This window comes from Scaptodrosophila lebanonensis, unplaced genomic scaffold, assembly GCF_003285725.1.
Source record: "Scaptodrosophila lebanonensis strain 11010-0011.00,11010-0021.00 unplaced genomic scaffold, SlebRS2 tig00000053-arrow-pilon, whole genome shotgun sequence".
NCBI lineage: Eukaryota > Metazoa > Arthropoda > Insecta > Diptera > Drosophilidae > Scaptodrosophila > Scaptodrosophila lebanonensis.
This window is the reverse complement of record NW_022060548.1, coordinates 1,383,863-1,403,307: the sequence shown is the minus strand read 5'-3', so window position 1 is coordinate 1,403,307 and position 19,445 is coordinate 1,383,863. Positions and strand designations below refer to the sequence as shown.

The 19,445-nt window shown below is 37.6% G+C and overlaps 2 protein-coding genes across 4 annotated transcripts in view; one reads left to right on the top strand and one right to left on the bottom strand.

Annotated features, from left to right (window-relative positions):
• The first annotated feature begins 430 nt into the window (after positions 1-430).
• Positions 431-5,221, top strand: LOC115623940. The gene is made up of 4 exons (XM_030518502.1): positions 431-662; positions 3,074-3,183; positions 4,459-4,879; positions 4,955-5,221. The coding sequence occupies exons 1-4, from the start codon at positions 599-601 to the stop codon at positions 5,104-5,106; spliced, it is 747 nt and encodes a 248-aa protein (XP_030374362.1). The 5' UTR covers positions 431-598; the 3' UTR covers positions 5,107-5,221.
• A 1,968-nt stretch (positions 5,222-7,189) lies between these two features.
• LOC115624234 (maternal protein pumilio) overlaps positions 7,190-19,445 on the bottom strand; it is a 192,795-nt gene continuing 180,539 nt past the window's right edge. For all 3 annotated transcript variants that reach the window (XM_030518851.1, XM_030518853.1, XM_030518852.1), the window contains 3 exons: positions 13,686-14,957; positions 12,675-12,843; positions 7,190-12,599 (listed from right to left, as the gene is read on the bottom strand). In XM_030518851.1, coding sequence (XP_030374711.1) covers positions 12,062-12,599; positions 12,675-12,843; positions 13,686-14,957 — 1,979 coding nt within the window. In that variant the 3' untranslated portion in view covers positions 7,190-12,061. The remainder of the gene's footprint in view (positions 12,600-12,674; positions 12,844-13,685; positions 14,958-19,445) is intronic.

The window sequence follows — 19,445 nt, the reverse complement described above, 5'->3', positions numbered from 1 at the left end:
ATATGAGTGCTTTGGCTAAAACATTAAAACTTGCGAGTAATTGTGCACCTTTTGCCGCTTTTATGCGCATCGTAAAGCCAAGAAATTAACGTTTAATTCTACAAGTTAGCGGCGTAGCAATAATTTACAGTCCATTGCAAAAGTTTAAAGGCTTAATTATGTTTTTTGGGACACCGAAAACAAAGCGAGCTCACAAAAGTAAACAGAAGTGCTGAGCCCCGAAACTATCAGAGACTGAGACTCCGAGACTTTTGGACTGTCAGTCACTTAAGGCAGTCGGTGGTTCGGTGGTTTAGTCACCTGTCTAGCCTATAGTCGCTGCTGCTGCTAGCGCTGACGTCGGCGTCGAGATACGAAGCCTCAAGCCGCGCTTTAAATCTGCGCCATCCGTGCAACTCGTTCGCAGTTTTCGTTCTCGGTTTCGTGTTGTTAGACGTACGGAAAAGTTTTTATTCGTGCGGCAAGCGGAAGCAATCATTGTTGTTGTTGCTGTGTATTAAGTGTTAATTTTAATACAAAAGGTGATACTCAATTGGCGATCATTTGGAATCGATTTTTGAACCAAATTGTTTACCCGAAAATTTCCAACAAAAGCAAAATGTTTAAAGTCTTTTGCTTTGTCGCTCTCATGCAAACGGCATTGATCGCACAGGCCGCGGCGCGTAAGTGTAAAAGAACCCTAAGCTTAAATGTTATTCAATATTTAATTAATTGCTGTGGCGAGTAAACAATTGCAGAAATCTAAGCTTCCTCTATTTAAGCAGATAGTGTCAATATCCGCAGTTGATATTTGAAATGAGACGACACACTGCTAAATAAGATGGAATGGGAATTATCTTTGTTAATATTATTCTAATACTTGAACAGCTGAATGATGATAGGGATAAGTGTTTATTCCAATACAATTTTGACAACAAAACAGTAATGAAAACGGCTTAGCTTTGAAACGATTGAACAAAGAATATTCATAATAGAAAGTAATGCTTAAATTATTACATCTCGTATAATCTACATATTTATCATTACACACTAACTAATGAACGTTGTGTAATAATAAACATATTTTTGAGGTGCTTCGACTATTCCTATGGCAGCTATAAGTACAAGTATGTTAGAGTCCATCCATTTGAAATAAAAGCTGGACTAAAAGGCTCATAAAAAGAGGCACAAAATGCATTCCGATCTATCAGCTGATACAAAGCTTAGTTATACTATATATATAATATATGGTCGTTGTCCAGTTGTTTCCTTTAATAATTGAAAATCTATTAATACTGTCATTCAAATGAGTTTCTTGGAAAAGTCCTTCTATTCTATAAGTTATATTTAATTTCAATTTGATTTCATTATTTTGTCCAAGTGGGTGAACAGCGTCTATAATTTCATTGCAAGTTAGAATGCAATAATGTTTTCAATAAATTAATCCAAAATCCTCAACTATCTATAATTCAAGAACTTCCTATTAAGCGTGACGGGGATGGATGAAATTTGTTTTCTTTGCTCGAATAGAGTTTACGTTTTCGTTAACAATTAAAAAGAAAAGCTCTTATCTTTAATCTAGATACTTCCAATTAAGCGTAATTTCGTTAACAAGTTTGAGGGGAAAAAACTATTAAATCTTATTGGCATTCTTGAATAAAAAATGCTGCCTCAGGATTCATCGGTCTAAGAATATATCTTTCTTTGTTACGTGTTCATTTAAATTCTGGTTTCATAGATTAGTTGCGCTATCCAGCTATATTTTTTAGATAGTTATCTAAATTTTACGCTAATTGCAATTTTTCTTAGTTATTGCTCATCATTGGTTGTTTTTTTTTTTTATAATAAATATGCTTAATTAATGATGTTTATGAACAAATTTGTACTTTAGTCCCAGATTAGTAATGAAGTTTGTCTAAGGTATTAGACGTTATTATATCAGGTTTCGAAACAGTCAACACATTTGTTGTTTTGATGGAAATAAAGTGCATTCCGACTACCTCAACTGTACTCTTTGTGGGCTATGATTAAAATCAATTCCTACACACCCGATAATTAGCAACTTGCTATAACAATTAACAGTTGTGGGGGGGGGAGGTCCGGTCTAATTAGATGGATGTCATGTGCAGGCAAAGTACAATTCACCTGAGCTCGGTTCAAGAACTAAACTTACCGTGCATTGCAAATTTACGATTGATCCGCTCAGGCAACTAATTGGATTTTTAAACTAAAAGCCACCATTCCGAATGCATTCGCAAGCGTCTGTTTTTCGTCGTCTGCTAATTAGATGCATAAGTTTTATGCAAATTTCTCCAAAACTATCAATGCAAATGCGTTAATTTGTTGAGGCGACACAGTTTATGGAGCGACACTGCAAATGAAATCAATATTCGAGAGCCTGAGGCTCTTCCGCATCTATCGAGTACTGGCGGGAATGGAGCAGATCGAAAAATGCAGATTATAAACCAAATCCATATATAATGAGTCGTTGTTTCTTTTTTCTTCTTCATTTTTTTGGTTTAGTTTCTTGCCGTTGAAGGCGACCTTCAACTTGAATTTGTTGTTGTCATTGTTATTGTGGCTGTTGTTGTTGTTGCTGCTGCTTAAATGCATCAGCTCTAATGATATTTTGATGATGCTAATGGAAAGATACACACATACTTGTACACACTCGTATGTATATAGATCTGTGTATGTGTGCTTTGTTATATAATGGACTGTGAAGCGATCTTAATAACAATGGCAAGAATTTATGTTAGTCATGCATCGCACAGAATTGTCGAAATATGTGAAGGTAATGGTGGCGGCGTCCAGTTCTTGGACCCTGCCGGCATTGCAACTGTAAGCGCCCGACCTTGTGCTTCCCTCAAGGTCGGGGCTGAGTCGTGATCGAAAAAGTTGTCATACCTCTGTGCGACTGCTGTGGCAAATGCTTGTTGTTGTCTTTCAAGTCGTTGAACTTTACAACAATTAACATAATTTCGATTTCTCGTTCAGCTTCAGCGTCTCATTTGTCTGAGTCGTAAAGCGTATGGATTTTAGATTCGTTTATCGCAGTCAATTAAATGCGCTCTTTTACTTATTTACTTCACAGCCGAATATATCCGACAATGTCGTCGCGATGATCCCAAGCTCGTGGAATGCTTCATGAAGTCTCTGGAGCATCTGAAGCCCTATCTGGCCAAAGGCATACCCGAAATACAGGTGAGCTGACACCCCGACTATTTGTACGACTGTTTACCTTTGCTTTTAGCACTTGCTGACCTTTACACTTGCAATTTTAAAGTGTCTGGTTGAAAAGTCTCTTTTTTGTGAGCAAATAAAATGTGTATTTGCTTCGCTCAAAAGCGTTGCGAGCGAGTTGCGAATCGAAAAAGTGAAAGAAAAAAGTAGTCTCACTAAGGCAGTGGGCTAGCGATGGATCCATGAATTGCGTAATACCCCCGGGCGATGAGTGCAGCTGTTTGTTTTGTTTTCCTCTTATTGTCTCTGTTGTTATTGTTGTTATTTTTGTTTTTGTCGTCGTTGTTGGCTTCGTTGGCTTTTACCAAAACGAGCTCTCGAAATGTCCACAATGGAAAATTGTGCGGAAATCGCGCGACGCCGAATGCAATTTTTTACAACCTCAGACAAAACCAAATTAACGACAGCCACAAATTTCAAATAATAAGAAAAACAACGTACACTGAAAATAATATACATACTATGCCATACCAGATATTAGATAAATAAGTGGGTGCCGGGCTATGTATAAGAAGTCTTCGATAAGTGCCAAATTATGGCCGCTTATTCCGAATAAATTAGTGTCTTTGCATGTAATAATCATACTTTTGGATAACAATTTCCGATTGGTTTCAAACCTTATGCACATTATGTGTTGATAAAGATGATCGACTTTTAATTAAATTTTGCCTGTTAATAAGCTGGTCGATTATCGATTAAGTGAATAACCCAGAGCTAGAAAGATTCTTTGTGTGTGTATGTATTATTTACATTTTCAAATAATGTTTTTCATTAAAAGTTATATAACGGTTCAGCGTTTCTAAACTTTCAGATCAACAGATAAAGTATTAACATTTTAGAACTTTTGAAAAAAAAGTTTAAAATGGCCACTAAAATATTACAACTAACAATTAAGACGCCAATTACTAAAAATTAGAAAACCGGAAGCCAGTCAAGAAATGTCCTTTAAATGATTGTTGTAACTCCTTTACTCATGAATAAACATTGATTTAAGGTTATTCAAATCGAGCTCAAAACACACATACAACATATCATTCTTCAGTCAGTCTTCTTTATCCAGGAAGAATCATTTATCTGAAAATCCTTCGAAATAGCCAGCGCTGTAAAGTTTTGCAATGCAGATCTTTTTTCAAAAAATTTAAATACTTACCATTGTTAGCTTACAAGTTTAAACAATTTTAAGCAATTAACTTAATCCGATTGTGTAATTAATAACGCATTTCATTCTCTTCGCAGCTGAACTCCGTGGAGCCTTTCAAAATGGACTCGCTGGCATTGCAGCTTACGGATGGTCCGCAGGGCTATAAAATAACACTGAAGAATATTGAAGCTTTTGGCGCCAGCAATTTCCAGGTGAAGTCCATGACACTGAGCGAGAACGGTGAGCCCTTCAAGGCGCGCATTATAATGCCAAAACTGAAGATCGAGGCCAAGTATACGAGCTCGGGTGTGCTGCTGATTATACCCGCCTCTGGTGGCGGCGATTTCCATGCCATGTTCGAGGAGGTTACGGCCGATCTGACGGGCAAGGTATCGACACATCCCGGCAAGAATGGCCCCGGCACCTATTTGCACATTGACTCCCTCAGTCTGGTGCTGGATGTGAAAAAGGTCGAGATGAGCATTTCGCGCGCCTTCAACAACAACCGTGTATTGCGTAAGTCATCGATTGCTGGCTATATGTCAAGCAGTATTATCTGAGTTATATACTCACATTGAATTCCACTTGCAGTCGAGGCCACAAATCTGTTCCTGCGCGAGAATTCGATGGTGGTGCTGGAGGCTATGCAGGCACAGCTCCAGAAGAAACTGGCGAGCGAGTTTGGCAAACTGGCCAATCAATTGCTGAAGAATGTTCCTACCGAGCAGTTCTACGAGAATTAATCGTGTATTCTAAATTTATGTAAGCATAGGATTCCTTATTTAAATTGTAAAATACTCGTTTACGTTTTGTAGCATATAAGCGCAAAAAAAATTAATATCTTCCTAATGATCTGCATATAATCTGTTTATTGGGGGGAGCATAAGAAATGCCATTATTACAAACCAGTCCAATCTGGTTCTGTCCCACTAGACCCCTAGCTCGGGTAACAGGCAATCAAAGAATAGCAGCAAGCAAACAATTGTTAGTTATGGCACTTAATATGGCCGCTGAAAGCAGGCTGCGCTTTTGTTGTAGTTCGGCTGGCAGCTTAACAGTGGATGGCTCTTAAATTCTGCCCCAGAAAGTATGCTGCGTTTTCGCTGTTACTCGCTTGGCGTCTTAACAGTGTGGCTTAACAGTTGACGTTTCTACCTAACAGTGCTGCTTTGTCATTTTAACAGTGCTGTTTCGCACCCTAACAGTGCTGCTTTGCCATTTTAACAGTATTGCTCGCCATTTTCAGAGTGTTGCTCCGCCATTTGAAAAATGGACGCTACTAAAAAGTCGACCCCTACAAGCATACCATGTTGTATTGTATACATTCGATTTATTGTTAATTTTTGTTTTTGTTTTTTTTATTAAATGTATGTAGAAGTATTTAGTTTTACAATTTGTTATTATGTTTAGTTATTTCCACTTTTATATGCTCATACGTGTAGCTAAGAATTCAATTTCTTTATTATTCGCAATGTTCTGTGCATTCTTTGTATTTTATTTTATTTTATTTTTTAAATTGAAGACAAGTTTCTTGTTTGCTGTTAATTGTGTGGCATAACGCGGGAAATTGTTTTTATATATGTATGTTTTATTTTTGGTTTGTTTTTGTTTAATGCAATGCCGGGTATTGGTCTTGAGTGCCTCAACTTTATACAGTTTAGTTTGGTTTAGTGGGAAAATATTGCCAATTAATCATAAATCAGAACTCAACTGAACAGAGAAATTTTAGCTTTTAGCTTTCTTTTAATTGTGTTTTTGTTTTTTAGCTAACATAAAAAAAAACTGTTGACAATATGTTGTGACGTTGTCTGGTTATATGCTATATACATTTATATATAGATCTATGTATATATTTTGCAGTTGCTAGTCCTTCCTTTCCTTGTTACTTTTATTATTATATGCTTCTTTTTTTTAGCTATTACGAAGTTTGTTTCTACACAATTGGTAATATCAAGTAAAAATCTAAATTGTTATACATTTCTACATGTTTTTGGGGAAAAATTCTACTACTCGAAGTACTGTGTTGTGTGGCTATGCTTACTACAATAATTTGGGACTTTAGTTGGTATGATGATACTTGATAGTATGTACGGGTATTGGTTGTTTTTTCTTTTAGCTTTTAAAAATTTACGGCCTGGTAAAAGTTTTGCTTGCCATGGCTTACATACATATAAAAAAATATGTCCGTTGACTTAGTGTGGCTCTTATAAAACGTTTTGTTTTTTGTTTTTTTATATTATATTTGACAGCTAGCCTGATCATTAATATCAGCACCTGCTTCATCATTATCGTCGATATATATATTTATATATATATATATGTAAAAATGCACTTATATAAAATGTCGGGCCATAAAATACCGCCACAAACTTTCTTTCTTTCAATATTCTTCTTTGCTGCAATTTTGGGGGAATCGGGCTTGGGTATATCTATATATAGTATGTATATATATGATGTGTATACTTTATGAAAATTTGGTTGCTTGCCGTTTTAATATCAATTTTGATTTTAGTTTTGTTCTACTCCTTCTTGTTGTTGTGTTAGTTGTTGTCATCGCAGCCTTCCGTTTGAAGCCAATTGGTAATTTATTTGAAACTGAAAAAACGTCAAGATTCAAGTATGTGTGTATATTTAAATGTTTGTCTGTTGGTATGCCTGTGTGTGTGTCTGTTTGAATGTCGGTTTGAATGTCTGTTTGTTTGTTTGTAGATCTAGTGGTCTGCCTATTTATAGATCTGTTTTCGTGTTTTGTTTGTCGGTATGCCTGTTTGCACGTCAATTTGTTTGTATGTTTCCAATTTGTGGAAGTAAAACATAACAGCCTCATTGTTTTTTCTTCTACATAATAAACTTTTTTTTATTATTTGTTTCACAAAGAAATTAGCATTAAATATAGTTTTGTATAATAAACATAAGAGTTGTATTTTTAAAATTAGAAGTTAATGCATAAAGTTGTTTTGCCTTTTAAATAAAATGCGTCAATTTAATTCTTACGTTGTGCCAATTGCGCGCTCTTTACAAAACTAAGGGTCGCCTGTGTATGTGTAGGTGAGTGTGTAATGTTTGTTTGTATGTGCGTGTGTGTGTGTGTGTGTGGGATTAAAAAATATAATTTCATTATCCGTTTATAACTGCGTATGTATATATATTTATATATTTATAATTTATAATATAGTGTTTACTTGAAGTCTGCTCTAGCCTTTTGCTTGTCTCGCTCGCTTAGAATTCTGCATCTCTTTACAACAAATTACAAATTTCATTTTCAAATATTTCATTAGTATGCTTAGCTTAAAATTTTTTCAAAAAATTTTACAAACTTCTGCTGTAAAAAACTTGTGTAGTTATAAATAACTATAAATAGTTTTGAATAGCATTTAAATTTTTATGTGTAGCTGTGTGTATATTTTGTGTTTTTTTTTACAAATCAATTGGCAAAGAAAATGTACAATTTACTTGCTTTTTGTTTTTATTTAGCCGTTTTTTTTTTTTGTTTTTTTGGCAACGTTTAAAATGTTGCACGTTTCGCTTAAGCCTTGCGATTTACAAAAAACTTCTCTTACAATTTGTTGGCTATTGTTTTATTTTATTCGATTTATTATGCTACAAAAATGTTTCACACGTTTACATGCAGTTTATTTCTTCTGTTTAAGGTTTAAGTTTAGGCGTTACATTGTTTACAATTGGGGTTTGCTTTAATTATAGTTTTACGTTTTAAGTGTTTTACATGGGCGTGCAAAAATGTTTATTGTAAAAACTACCAAAACGCCATTATAGGCGCCAGCTACAGCTTTATTTATAAGTATATATGCATATATACCTTCTATTTCTAGGCCGGCTGTGCAGCTCGAAGAGACCTCGCTTTAGATACAATATATGCATGCTTGACGTGTACAATTTACATATACATATGCATATACATATACATGCATGCGGGTGTGTTTGTGTGTCTCTATATATATATATATATATATGTATATATGTATTTAAAAACGTTGCTTCACATACAATTTAAGTTTAGTACATATCTGCTTTTAATATTAGATTTAAGTTCCGCTTACAACTAATAACTACACCTAACAAATTTATGTTTACGTACGTGTGTGTGTGTATTGGTTTGTGTATGTGTGTGTGTGTGTGTGTGTTGGTGTAATAATTTAGGCGCATAGGCCTGCTATTCTTTTCTAATCTTCCACTCAACTACAAAGCATTTCTAGTCGCAATTGTAGAGCTCTTGAGAATCGTTAAATACAAAGTTTTTTCTTTATGATTTATAATTTAATAAAAATTAAAATTATCAGTGCATTGCGCTCTACAGACAGGCAGTTAGTTATGTAATTTAACAACTAAACAAATACCAAAGGAAATACCAAAACAATACATATACATATATTTATATCTGTTTAATACCAAAAATAAGCTGCTGGCGCGATGCTTGAAATGCGCTCAGTTTTGTATAGAGTGTGGGGTGGAGGGTGGAGGGAGGAGGGCAATTTGTACAACAAAATAATATAAAATAAAAATATTACATATGTTCTGATTATTTACAAAACACGACAACAACAATGACGACGACGACGACGACGCTAATAGCACGACAACGAAATTTTACGAGTTTACAAAAATATGCGCTTAATCAAATTTACAATTTTTCGTTTCGTGTTCGTTTTGTTTTTTATTTTGCTTTCTCACAAATCGTTTTTATTTTCTTCGGCGAAACCGACAAAAAAGTCTAAATTCGTTTTCGAGTTTCTTTTTTTAGATTTTGCTTTTCATTATTAGTTTTTTTTTTTAGTTTTCTTGGAATAAGGCGTCGCGAAATAGGCTAAAAATGTGTATAAAAAATGTACAAAATTGTTCGTATTCATTACTTTTTACAGTTTTACATACAATGCGTTATTTGCTTTTGTTTTTCTTCTCATGGCGGAGGCTTCAATTTACAGGTGCTGAGAAATGGAGTGCAGGGTTGGGCGGGGGTTAAAACAATGTTTATACACTTACTGGGTTAAGGGTTAATAGCCACTATGTTGAGTGCATTTCAAACTGCGCAACGGGCAGTCAATGTAAAATGTACATACAAATAATAATCATTTATTTATATATTCGTATTTAAAAAATATGTTTCAAAGAGAGAGGCTAGTTGGGCAACTGCTGTAGCAAGCAGTGCGGCGCAGTGTAGACTCGCACTGCTTCACAGTTTGAGAGCCACAGCACGCAAAACAAAACAGAATTTTTAACAAAGTCGACTTGAATTTCAAAATTAAAATTAACATAACATTTAAAGGTGGGCTAAGATTGACTGTTGCATGTAAATAACAAGACTATTGCAGACCAAATAATAATTACAATTTACAAGCATTGTTAAAAATTAAAGTGGAATTTGAAATTTGGAACAGTATCGGTTTGGTTTTATTCTTGAAATATCGATATATACTTAGTTACTTGTGGTTACAATTTGTTGTTGTTTTTTAATATTTATATGTATTGTTAATTAATCAATCAACTTCGCAAAATGCATTAAAAATCATTTAAATAAACAGAAATTACAACTTAGGGGCTAAACAAAAATTAGTTATCCAACGAACGCCACACAACAAAAATAAAAAAATAATAAAAAAAATAGTATATAAATACAGGCGTTTATGCTTATATGTTGTTGTATGTGTATGTGTGTGTGGTTTGTGTACATGAGTTAATTGGCTTAAAACAAACAATTTACAAAATACATTCCGTGTATATATATACTATATATGTATATCTAATTAATTTGCTTCATCGATCAATGCAAGCTTTGTATGTGTGGGTGTGTGTGTGTGTGTGTGTGTGTGTGGTTGTGGAAGTGTGAGTCTTGTTTTCGTTTTTCATAAATCTTTTTACACGCAATTTACATAAAAAGTTCAATTAAAATTAATGAGAATTATACATAACAGTTAAATTTTACAGGTGCACAAAAATTCGGAAAAGAAATATTACATGGATTCAGTTATTCAGATTTTTGTGTTTGGGGTTATCTTCTAGTTGGTTTTATTGAATCCTTCTTTTGTTTTTGTTTTGTACAAATTTTTTACATAGCGCTTAAAAGCAACGTGAAATATTGTGAAGCAACTTTTGAAGAGTCGTTGAATGAACGTGTTTGTTTGTGTGTGTGTTTCTTTTTCTTTTTTCTTTAATTAGCTGTGTGTGGTGTGTTGTTGTCTGTTTGTCTGTCTGTTTGGCTGTCTGTCTGTCTGTTTGGTTTTTGTTTGTTTTGGGGGCTTGCTCTACTTGCTATGCTTGCCCTAATGTTGGCTAATTAGCCATTTCTTGTAATTTTATTTGCATTTATTTGTATTTTTTATTTTTTGTTTAAACGTTAAGCTACATACTACACTTTAATGTTTGCTTTTATTATGGTGTGAATTGTGTTTGCGTCTCGCTTGCATTTAGTTGAGTCACAGTTCTGCAGACTGCAACTTTAGATCATCATTAGCAACGTTTTCGGCCAGCATTCAACATCCTCTTAAACCCCTTTGTTGACACAACTCCACTCGCTCTCTTCAATATTACAGTCAAAACGTTGGCTCTCTGGCGCAAAATATTATCATTTACAAATACATAGGGTTTCTTCATTTGTTTGTTTTTCTTTAGCTATATATGTATGTATGTATCAGTAATTTACAGAAAGTCACACGAACAGAATGAAAACAGTACGCAGACCATGTTTCTGGGTTGTTCTTTTGACAATATTATACATTTTATATAGTTTTGACGTCGACAATCATTAAAATCTATACAGACTTGCAAATAATTATTTTAGGTTTTTATACAAATAATAATATAATAATAGAATATAACTATGTATGTATATGCGAGCGCGCCCATAAATGCGCAAATTTTTTACAATTTTATGCCGAAGTTGTTGTTGTTGTTGTTTCTAGTTTCAATCCATTTTGTTGGTTGTTTTTGTTTGTTCGTGTAAAAATACAATTTATACAAGCGAACTGCTTGCCGAGTTGCGCTTGCCCACACATCAAGCAGTGCAGCAGCAATACGTTTACTTTAGACAGCACAGTTTGAGAGTCATCGACTAAATAAATGAAGCGACTCTTCATTTTTTGTTTTCGATTTTCGATTTTTCTTTTGTTTTTGTTTGTTTCTTTATGCGATTCATTTTAAAAATGTTGCTTTATGTATGGGTGTGTGTGTGATTTAGCGCACTTTACAAAAGCATTTTGCATCAAGTGTTTGGGGGGCATTGGGTGTTACATTTAAATATACAATTTTTCGACTACCTCCTTAAACAGGTTAATTCGAAACGTTCTTTCTTATATAAAGACGACTAACTAAAAAGCAGGCTCTCTCACTTTCGCATGAATGTTGCTGTGATTTTTGTCGCTATCGCTATGTATGTGTGTGTATCTGTCTGTATAAATAAATTACATTACAATTATGCATAGGTATAGGTATATATATATATATAATATTTATAGTATTTATAGTATGCTGCTTTCCTCCTTTTTGGATGCTAGGCGCTATTTCTTGCTTTTCTTTTTAGGTTGTTCTTCTTCATCCTCCTTTTTATAGGTTTTGCTTTCTTCGTTTCTTTTGCATTTGCCTTGTTGCCAGAGTTGCTTCTTACTAAAAAACTAAAATTCGATAAAAGTCTGATCTGCACTGCTTTGCTCTATTTTTGTTTTTGCTTTTATTTTTATCGATAGGCATTTACAAGACGCCATTAGCAGTGGTTGGGGGTCCGATGGGACCCAAATTGCTGTTCACCGCTGCGACCACCGATGAGGAGGATTCGGAGACGGCTGGCGATGTGGGCTCGGCCATCAAGACAGAGTTGCCGTTCTCGCACGATGAGGCAATGGGGGAGGAGTTGCCAATGCTGTTGGTGGTTGTGGTTGTGGCCGTGCCCAAAACCGTAGTGCCGGCCAAGCAGGCATTCACCAAACTGCCACTCGACGATGAGGGAGCGACGGCCGCGGCAATCGAACTGGTGGTGACGACTGCACCACCAGTTGCCGAGGTGGCGGCGCTTGCTGCACCACTTGTGGCCGCAAGGGGCGTGGTTATCTTCATGTAGTACTTCTCCAGCTTGGCATTGATGTGCTTGCCATACGTGTACTTCCGCAAGGCGGCCATATGGGGGCGTATCTTGGTCATAAGCTTCTTCAGCTGCGTCGGCTCCGACACATCGATCATCTTCTGCACCACATAGTTGGCGTATTGGTCCTTCATCATCACATGCAAGGCGCTGCAAAGGAGTTATTTTTTTAATTTCCAAAATTAATTTCGAATTGTAAGGGTTGTGGCTGATGGCGAGACTTACTTGTCGTTGAACGTGCAGACCTCATCGATGAGGCCCGTGCGCTCACCACGGGTGGCGTGAGTCACGCACTTCTCCACCACATTCGAGGCGAACTTGTGCTGCGAGAGAACCAACACCTTGCCACGCACACTGTTGATCAATATGGACTTATCCTCCTGTTTGCCATGCTCTGCAAAATGAAGGGAACAATTAGGGATTATAATAATGCTAGAAACCCGATTTCTTCGATTATTCTGAATCTTTAGAACACTTTTAACTCTAATCAGTAAACTAAAATTACTAATGCAATTTGCAATTTAAAAATTAATAAATTAATTAAAAATGTGCGCCTTGACTCACTGATTAGGGATATATATGAATTTTGTCCTTAAACCTTATGAAACAGACAACATTTCAATTGAATTTGATCAAAAATATAAAACTCGAAGAATAATCATTATTTTATAAGTTTTATTTTTTTGCTCGGCAATAATGATTATGGGTTAATTTTTAAAGTAATACTCAAAATTAATCATTAAATTGTGAGCGAATTAATAAAATTAAAAAAATAATCATTATTTCGTAATTTGTTTAATAACACTTATAATGATTACAGTCCCTGAAAATTAGGCAGAGTGGTGTAAACATTTTAAGGGCATTCTGTTAATCAACACTTTAAATATTGAAACGAAAAAATATGTAAAAATCAGAATAAAATGGAAAACATCTGTTAATCAACACTTTAAATATTGAAATAAATAATAAAGAATATATTCAAAACCGAATAAAATGGAAACCATCTGCATCCCTCAACAGACCCATTTGTAAATCTACAACTACATTTAAAGCTTACTAAATTTGTAAATCGTTTGAATACACAAGCTAATATCCTTTAAAGACAACTGAATATACAGGAAGCTTTGTGCTACCCAAATAATTGAGGAATGTTTGATCATTTGTTATACTTGTAGATAAGGCAAGGATTCAAGCACTACTTTACTGATAGTTGCCCAGTTAATCCTTAAAACTCACCCAGGACATGCTGAATCACATAGTTGCCGTATTGATCCTGTATCAGTTGCTCGGTGTGCTCATGCAGCTCATCGAGAATGGGAGACGTTTGCTCCGCAGTGCAATGCTCGAGAATGCGCTGAATGACTCGACAGCCATAGGGATGTGTGCTCAATGAGTAGACCTGACCCTTGAAGGCATTGATGATGAATTGGAGTGCGACTGGATCTACGCATTCGATGCACTTCTGCACCACATGGTTGCCATTCTGATCCTTGACACACTTCAACACATGTCCGTCCAATTCGTGGACAATCTCCTGCTGCTGTTCCGGGGAGATGCTCTCCAGTGCCTTCTGAATGACACGACAGCCATACATCTGCAGAGCGAGCTGCAAAACATGCCCCTTGACCTGCATGCCCAGCGTATTCTTTTGCTCGGGTGTGCCAAACTCGAAGAACTTCTGGATGACATAGTTGCCAAACACATCGGTCATAAGGCTGTAGGCAGCGCCCAAAATCTCACTAAACACCATTTGCTTCTCGGCGGCGGTGGCCCGTTCCAGCTTCTGTTGAATGAAACGCGATCCGTGCTGGTCCTGCGAGAACTCGACAATGTGGTTCGTCAAGTCGCGCAACTGCAGATTCGGGTAGCGCTGATTCCTGAAATCCTCGAGGAGACGCGACCGGCCCGGCTGTGGGGCGCCTCCAGTGGCGGCCGCAGCCACTGCAGCTGCCGCCACCTGACGCGAAGTCGCAGCTGCGGCGGCAGCAGCTGCTGCAGCGACGGCCGCAGCCGCCGGTGTGGTTCCCGGTATGGCCAAATGATTGGAGAAGAGCGAGCTATTCGATCCAAACATGTTGTTGGCCGCTGCAGCCACCGCGGCTTGAGCGGCGGCAGCGCTGGCGGGCAGACCGACAGCGGTCATCTGTTGGCGCTGGCGAGATTCGGCGCCCGGCGCCCGATTCGTGGTCATCAGGCATGACTGTGGTGGCGGTGGCGTGAGCGGCGCTCCAATGGGACTGGCCGAAGCAGCCGAAGCCGCAGCAGCTGCAGCAGCGGCGGCAGCGCCCAAAGCCCCGTACGCGGCATTATTGGTCATGGCGCCCGGCCATTTGGCGCGTGCAGCGGCTGCGGCGGCGGCTGCAGCCGCCTGAGCCACCGAGCTGTTCACCACATTGGCGGCCGCCACACTGCTGCTGGTGTAGTCCATTGCTGAGGGACTGAAGGCGGAGGTGGTGCGATCGAAGGAGTCACGACGACCCGTCAACGAGTTGGTATTCAGCGCAAGGCCTGCAATTGAGAAGAAGAAGAAATCGGAGGTCAATTAAAGGTTTCGCCTTTTCGCTTTTATTTGCCATCGCAGTCTTAAACTAAATAGCGATTTTATAGTTTCCCCATCAAATGAAATCAGCCAACAGTGGCAGCCACTGCCGCCATATTCCTTAATTAATAGTGGCGCGCATACTCTGATAGCTCGGATTTTGATTGCTCGTAAATTTAATTGCCCCCTCGTGGGTGACGCGTCACTTAACGGCCACAACAGTAGAGGAAGGCACACCAGCCGCTCTGAGTCCGAATTCCAAATTTGAAGTTTGTAGCAAGGCAGGAGGCAGGAAGAAACTGCCAATAGTGTCTCTGCCTGAACGTGTCCTGTTGGAATCGGGACTATAGCATAGGAGGGCAGAGAAGCTATTCAAACCCCTTACCCTTACTCCCAAAGACCCTACGTGGCTGGGTTAAATGACATAAGTAGGGCTTAACTTAGAGCTAGAGTTAAAGAATACACCTAATACTGTTTTTACACGGCCGTTTTTACACTTTACAATTAAAAATTTAATATATGGATGGTTACACGACATTTAGAAAGATTTAAATATTTTACACGATTTTGATATAACACGGTTTGAAAATTAAAAATTGCATATATATTTCTTTTGAGATAAGGAACCAATCACCTATTTTTGCATATGATCAGTTTCTTTTTTTTACACGGTTGTTTCTGAAATCAATCTACCGTGTAAAAACAGAATTAGGCGTATTGTGTCGCTCGAGTTTTCTCTCTCTCTCTCTTCCGCTTTTCAGAAGACAATTGTTGTTAAGAATAAAGGGGGGCTAGTTTTTACCAAATCTAACAATTCTTATTAAGAACTGCTACCTAACTGACATTTTTTTAAGTTTTCACTAAAGGTCCTTCGACACCTCACTAAACACCAAACTTTATGAATAATACAGAATTCTATCTAAGGAATGTACAAAAATTATAACAGAACTTTGTCTTCTTGCTTTTAGTTAAGAACTGAAGAAATGTTTTAGTTTCTAAGAAAGTCAAATGTTGCCTTTCGTGGTTTCCTTCAGTGCAAAGAACTTATCATTATAGTTCCTGTTTTAAAATTTGGGACGTAAATTCAAATTTCGAAAATACATATATTCATCAAATAACGCCCTCTACCACCTCTTCCACGTTTCTCTTTCTCTACGCTTCCTTACTCTTTCTCTCTGACTATAAAAGAGTGAGTACTCTTCCTCCTTTTCTCTATCGTTCACATTTTTGTCTAAAATAAAACTTTAGTTTTAATTTCAGTTTTTATTGTGCGAAAAAATGAAACGTAATTTTTAATAATGAAATGCAAGCTTTACGTCTAACCATCCTTTTCTTGAGGACTACATTTCTTCGAGCCACTTTTATTAAAATGAAAAGTTGCCTTTAGGAAGATTCGAATTCGGGTAGAGAGATGGGTTTTAACTACTGGAAATGGGGTTGTCTGCCATCAAGGCGATAAATGTGCATGCTTACAATAAGCAAAAGGCCCCCTTGTCCTTGCTCTTTCACGTTATGGGTGGAACCTAGTCCTTTTGCCACTTGGGACTCGATTCCAGCATATGTTTAGTGTCGCCTTGCAGGCATAATGTCGCCATTAACGACGCACATATGCGTTCACAGTTCAGCTTCAGTTACTGTGATGTCCCCATCCCAGCCCACACACACGCACACACACACTCTCTCTCGAGCCAGTCACATTATACAGAAATCAAAGCTGTGTCACAGCAGCTCCAGTCTCCAAGGATATGTTAAAGGCTACACAGAGCATGTAATGCTGAGCTGAAGCTCAAGAGCTGCAACGAGGACGCATCGGGCACAACGTCTGAGGAAATAAGTGGAAATAATAACAACAATAAGAAGCGGCAGAGGAAGAAGAAGACGCAGCAGTAACATGAGCGTTGCTTTGATTGATGTTGTAATATGTCACTGGCATTTGATTTGCTGCGTATGGCCGAGCCTCAAGTGAAAGCGAACACGCAGGCTGAAGGGCAGAATAGAGAAGGGAGCGGAGGGGACTGAGGATAGAGCAGGGAAGACGAGAAAGATTTATAACAAGTTGTTGTGCAATGAGCTGGAAAAAGGAAGCAGAGACATCACACTGATGGCGAATAAGCAAAAGTTTGCCGACGCCTGAAATTATGCAGCACTTTTTTTTTGCTACACCCAATAACTTATTTACTTAATTGGTAAATAATTGAAGAACAATGCAACAACAGGAAAACCAAAAACTTGCATTCACTTTTTTGGTGCATCGACTGCTGCAAATTTACATAGTATCAGTGTATGTGTGTGTGTGTGTGTGTGTGACACGCAACTTTGTTATGTGCAGCATATGGCGGCACATTAACCCAAACAAGCCGTTTGGGTAACTCGTAACTCGTAACTCGGCAACGCTGCAAAATTAATTGCAAAATGTATAAAGCAAGCGCCAGGGCGTGAAATATCCCATAAAAAGGGTGTGTGTACACTGTACAGTGTATGTGTGTGTTTGTGTGCTTGTGTGCGTTGCACAAAACAAGCATATTAGGTTACTCAGGCAGCTGGCTAATGCATGTGGGTGTTAAGGCAAAAGGTCGTTAGAGCTTACAAGTGGGCGTGTCATTTTTTAAATGTGTGTGTGTGTGCATGTTTAAAGAGTATTCCAATAACGACTTGTTGTGCAAGCATTTTCCATTTATAAATTAATTATGCTTTTTTGTCGAAATGAGAAATGTGTGGGCAGAGCATTGAAAAGCTGAATTGAACGAACGATTTCTCTACATACTTATAAATGAATGTCAACACATTTAAAATAAAAGTTAAATACGCATTTTTAAATTAAATAAGGAACATAAATGATTTACTCTTAAATAATATATATTTTGTTGTGGATGTGAAGGCAGCTGAGTTTTAAATGAAATGGATCATGACTATAAGAACGAGAGCAATAACTACATTAAAGTTGTAATTAAATTAAATTAACAATTAAAGGAATTACATTGAACTGATTATGCGATGACTAGCGTAATAACTTCGAAGTAATCTGGTACTTGTAACGCTAGGATAGGTTAATAAAAATGCTTTGTTCCTTTGTATCTAATACCTTGCTCGAATGGCTTGAGATTATTGCAGGAAAAAAGCTTCTCATTTAATTCCCTGACAACCAGAGTTCCCATGACTACAAATTGGAATGCTGGCTTTAATGAAATTGATTGATGCAAGGCATAGCCTGTGTTTTAGAGCAATAATTGTCAGTCACATTAGAACCCTCTAGTGGTTGAACTAACTTAATAAGTTTAAAAATGGGTTCCTTGAATTAATATGGACTGCTGCTGACAAAGTAAAGCCGAACTTAAATGGCCAAAACGTTGCTTACAGCTGAAAATTCCACTCACACTTGTTCTGACAAATGCAGTGGAGGAAACATTTAATTGCAAGCACACCAAAAAGAGAGAGAGAGAGAGAGAGAGAGAGGGGGAGGAAAAATAAAGTAGCAACAAGGCGGCTGTAAATGGAAATGGAAATGCAACATAATGAAAATGCAATGCTTAATAAATGACAACAACAATTTGCCAGACAGAGGACTAGACAGGCCGAAATGGTGAGGAGGAGGAAGAAGGCGCTGCTGCTGATGACGACAGCTACAACAATAATAACGCCGACGATGAAGTTGGAGAAGCGATGCTAAAAAAGTTTTTAATTTTTGCATTTAAATTGCAACTAATTTGGAGCGTCAGAGACGGCGACGGCGACGGGGACGGGGACGGGGAAGGGGCGACGACGACGAAAACGAGACGCGACTAAATTTCATTTCAAATGCAGCCAAAAGCAGAAAAACAGCTGCTGGCTGCTGACTGTAGTTACTGACTTGGTTAATGGCTGGCAGGTGGGTGGTGGACGGGGGATTCTATTTTTGGTAGTACCCGTACATCTACGAGTGTGCACAACAACAAACCATTTGAGTCAATGAAAGTGTTGGAGCGACCGGGCGGGCGGGATTGGATCACTGAATGTCTATGGCTGTTTATTTTATTTGCTCGACTTTGTTGTTGTTGCCGTTGCATTTTCCATCGCCATAGCCATAGCTTGTTCTTGTGTTTGTCGTTGTTGTTGTTGTTGTTGCGCAATTTAAAAGAGAATTATTCATGCAATTTGTGTCGAGACAGTTGTAGCTCTGGCTGTGGGGAAGGTGGGGTAGTGGCTGAAAGGGGAAAGCGGAAGTATCGCTAGCGGTAACGGTAACGGTGACGGTCTAGAACTCCCAACACTGCCGTTATAATTGTCGAGTCGGTGTTTACTGAATGGTTGGGAATGGTTGGCATATTGTCGGCTAAAAAGTGCTGTGCAAATGCTGTGGAATATATGTTTTGTGCGGTTGAGAATACCATCATTACGTTCCTTCAGAGAGCCTGATTTTCATATTAAAATATATGATTTCCTAACATCTAAGTTGGACATTTTTGAATTTTGGCTTTGTC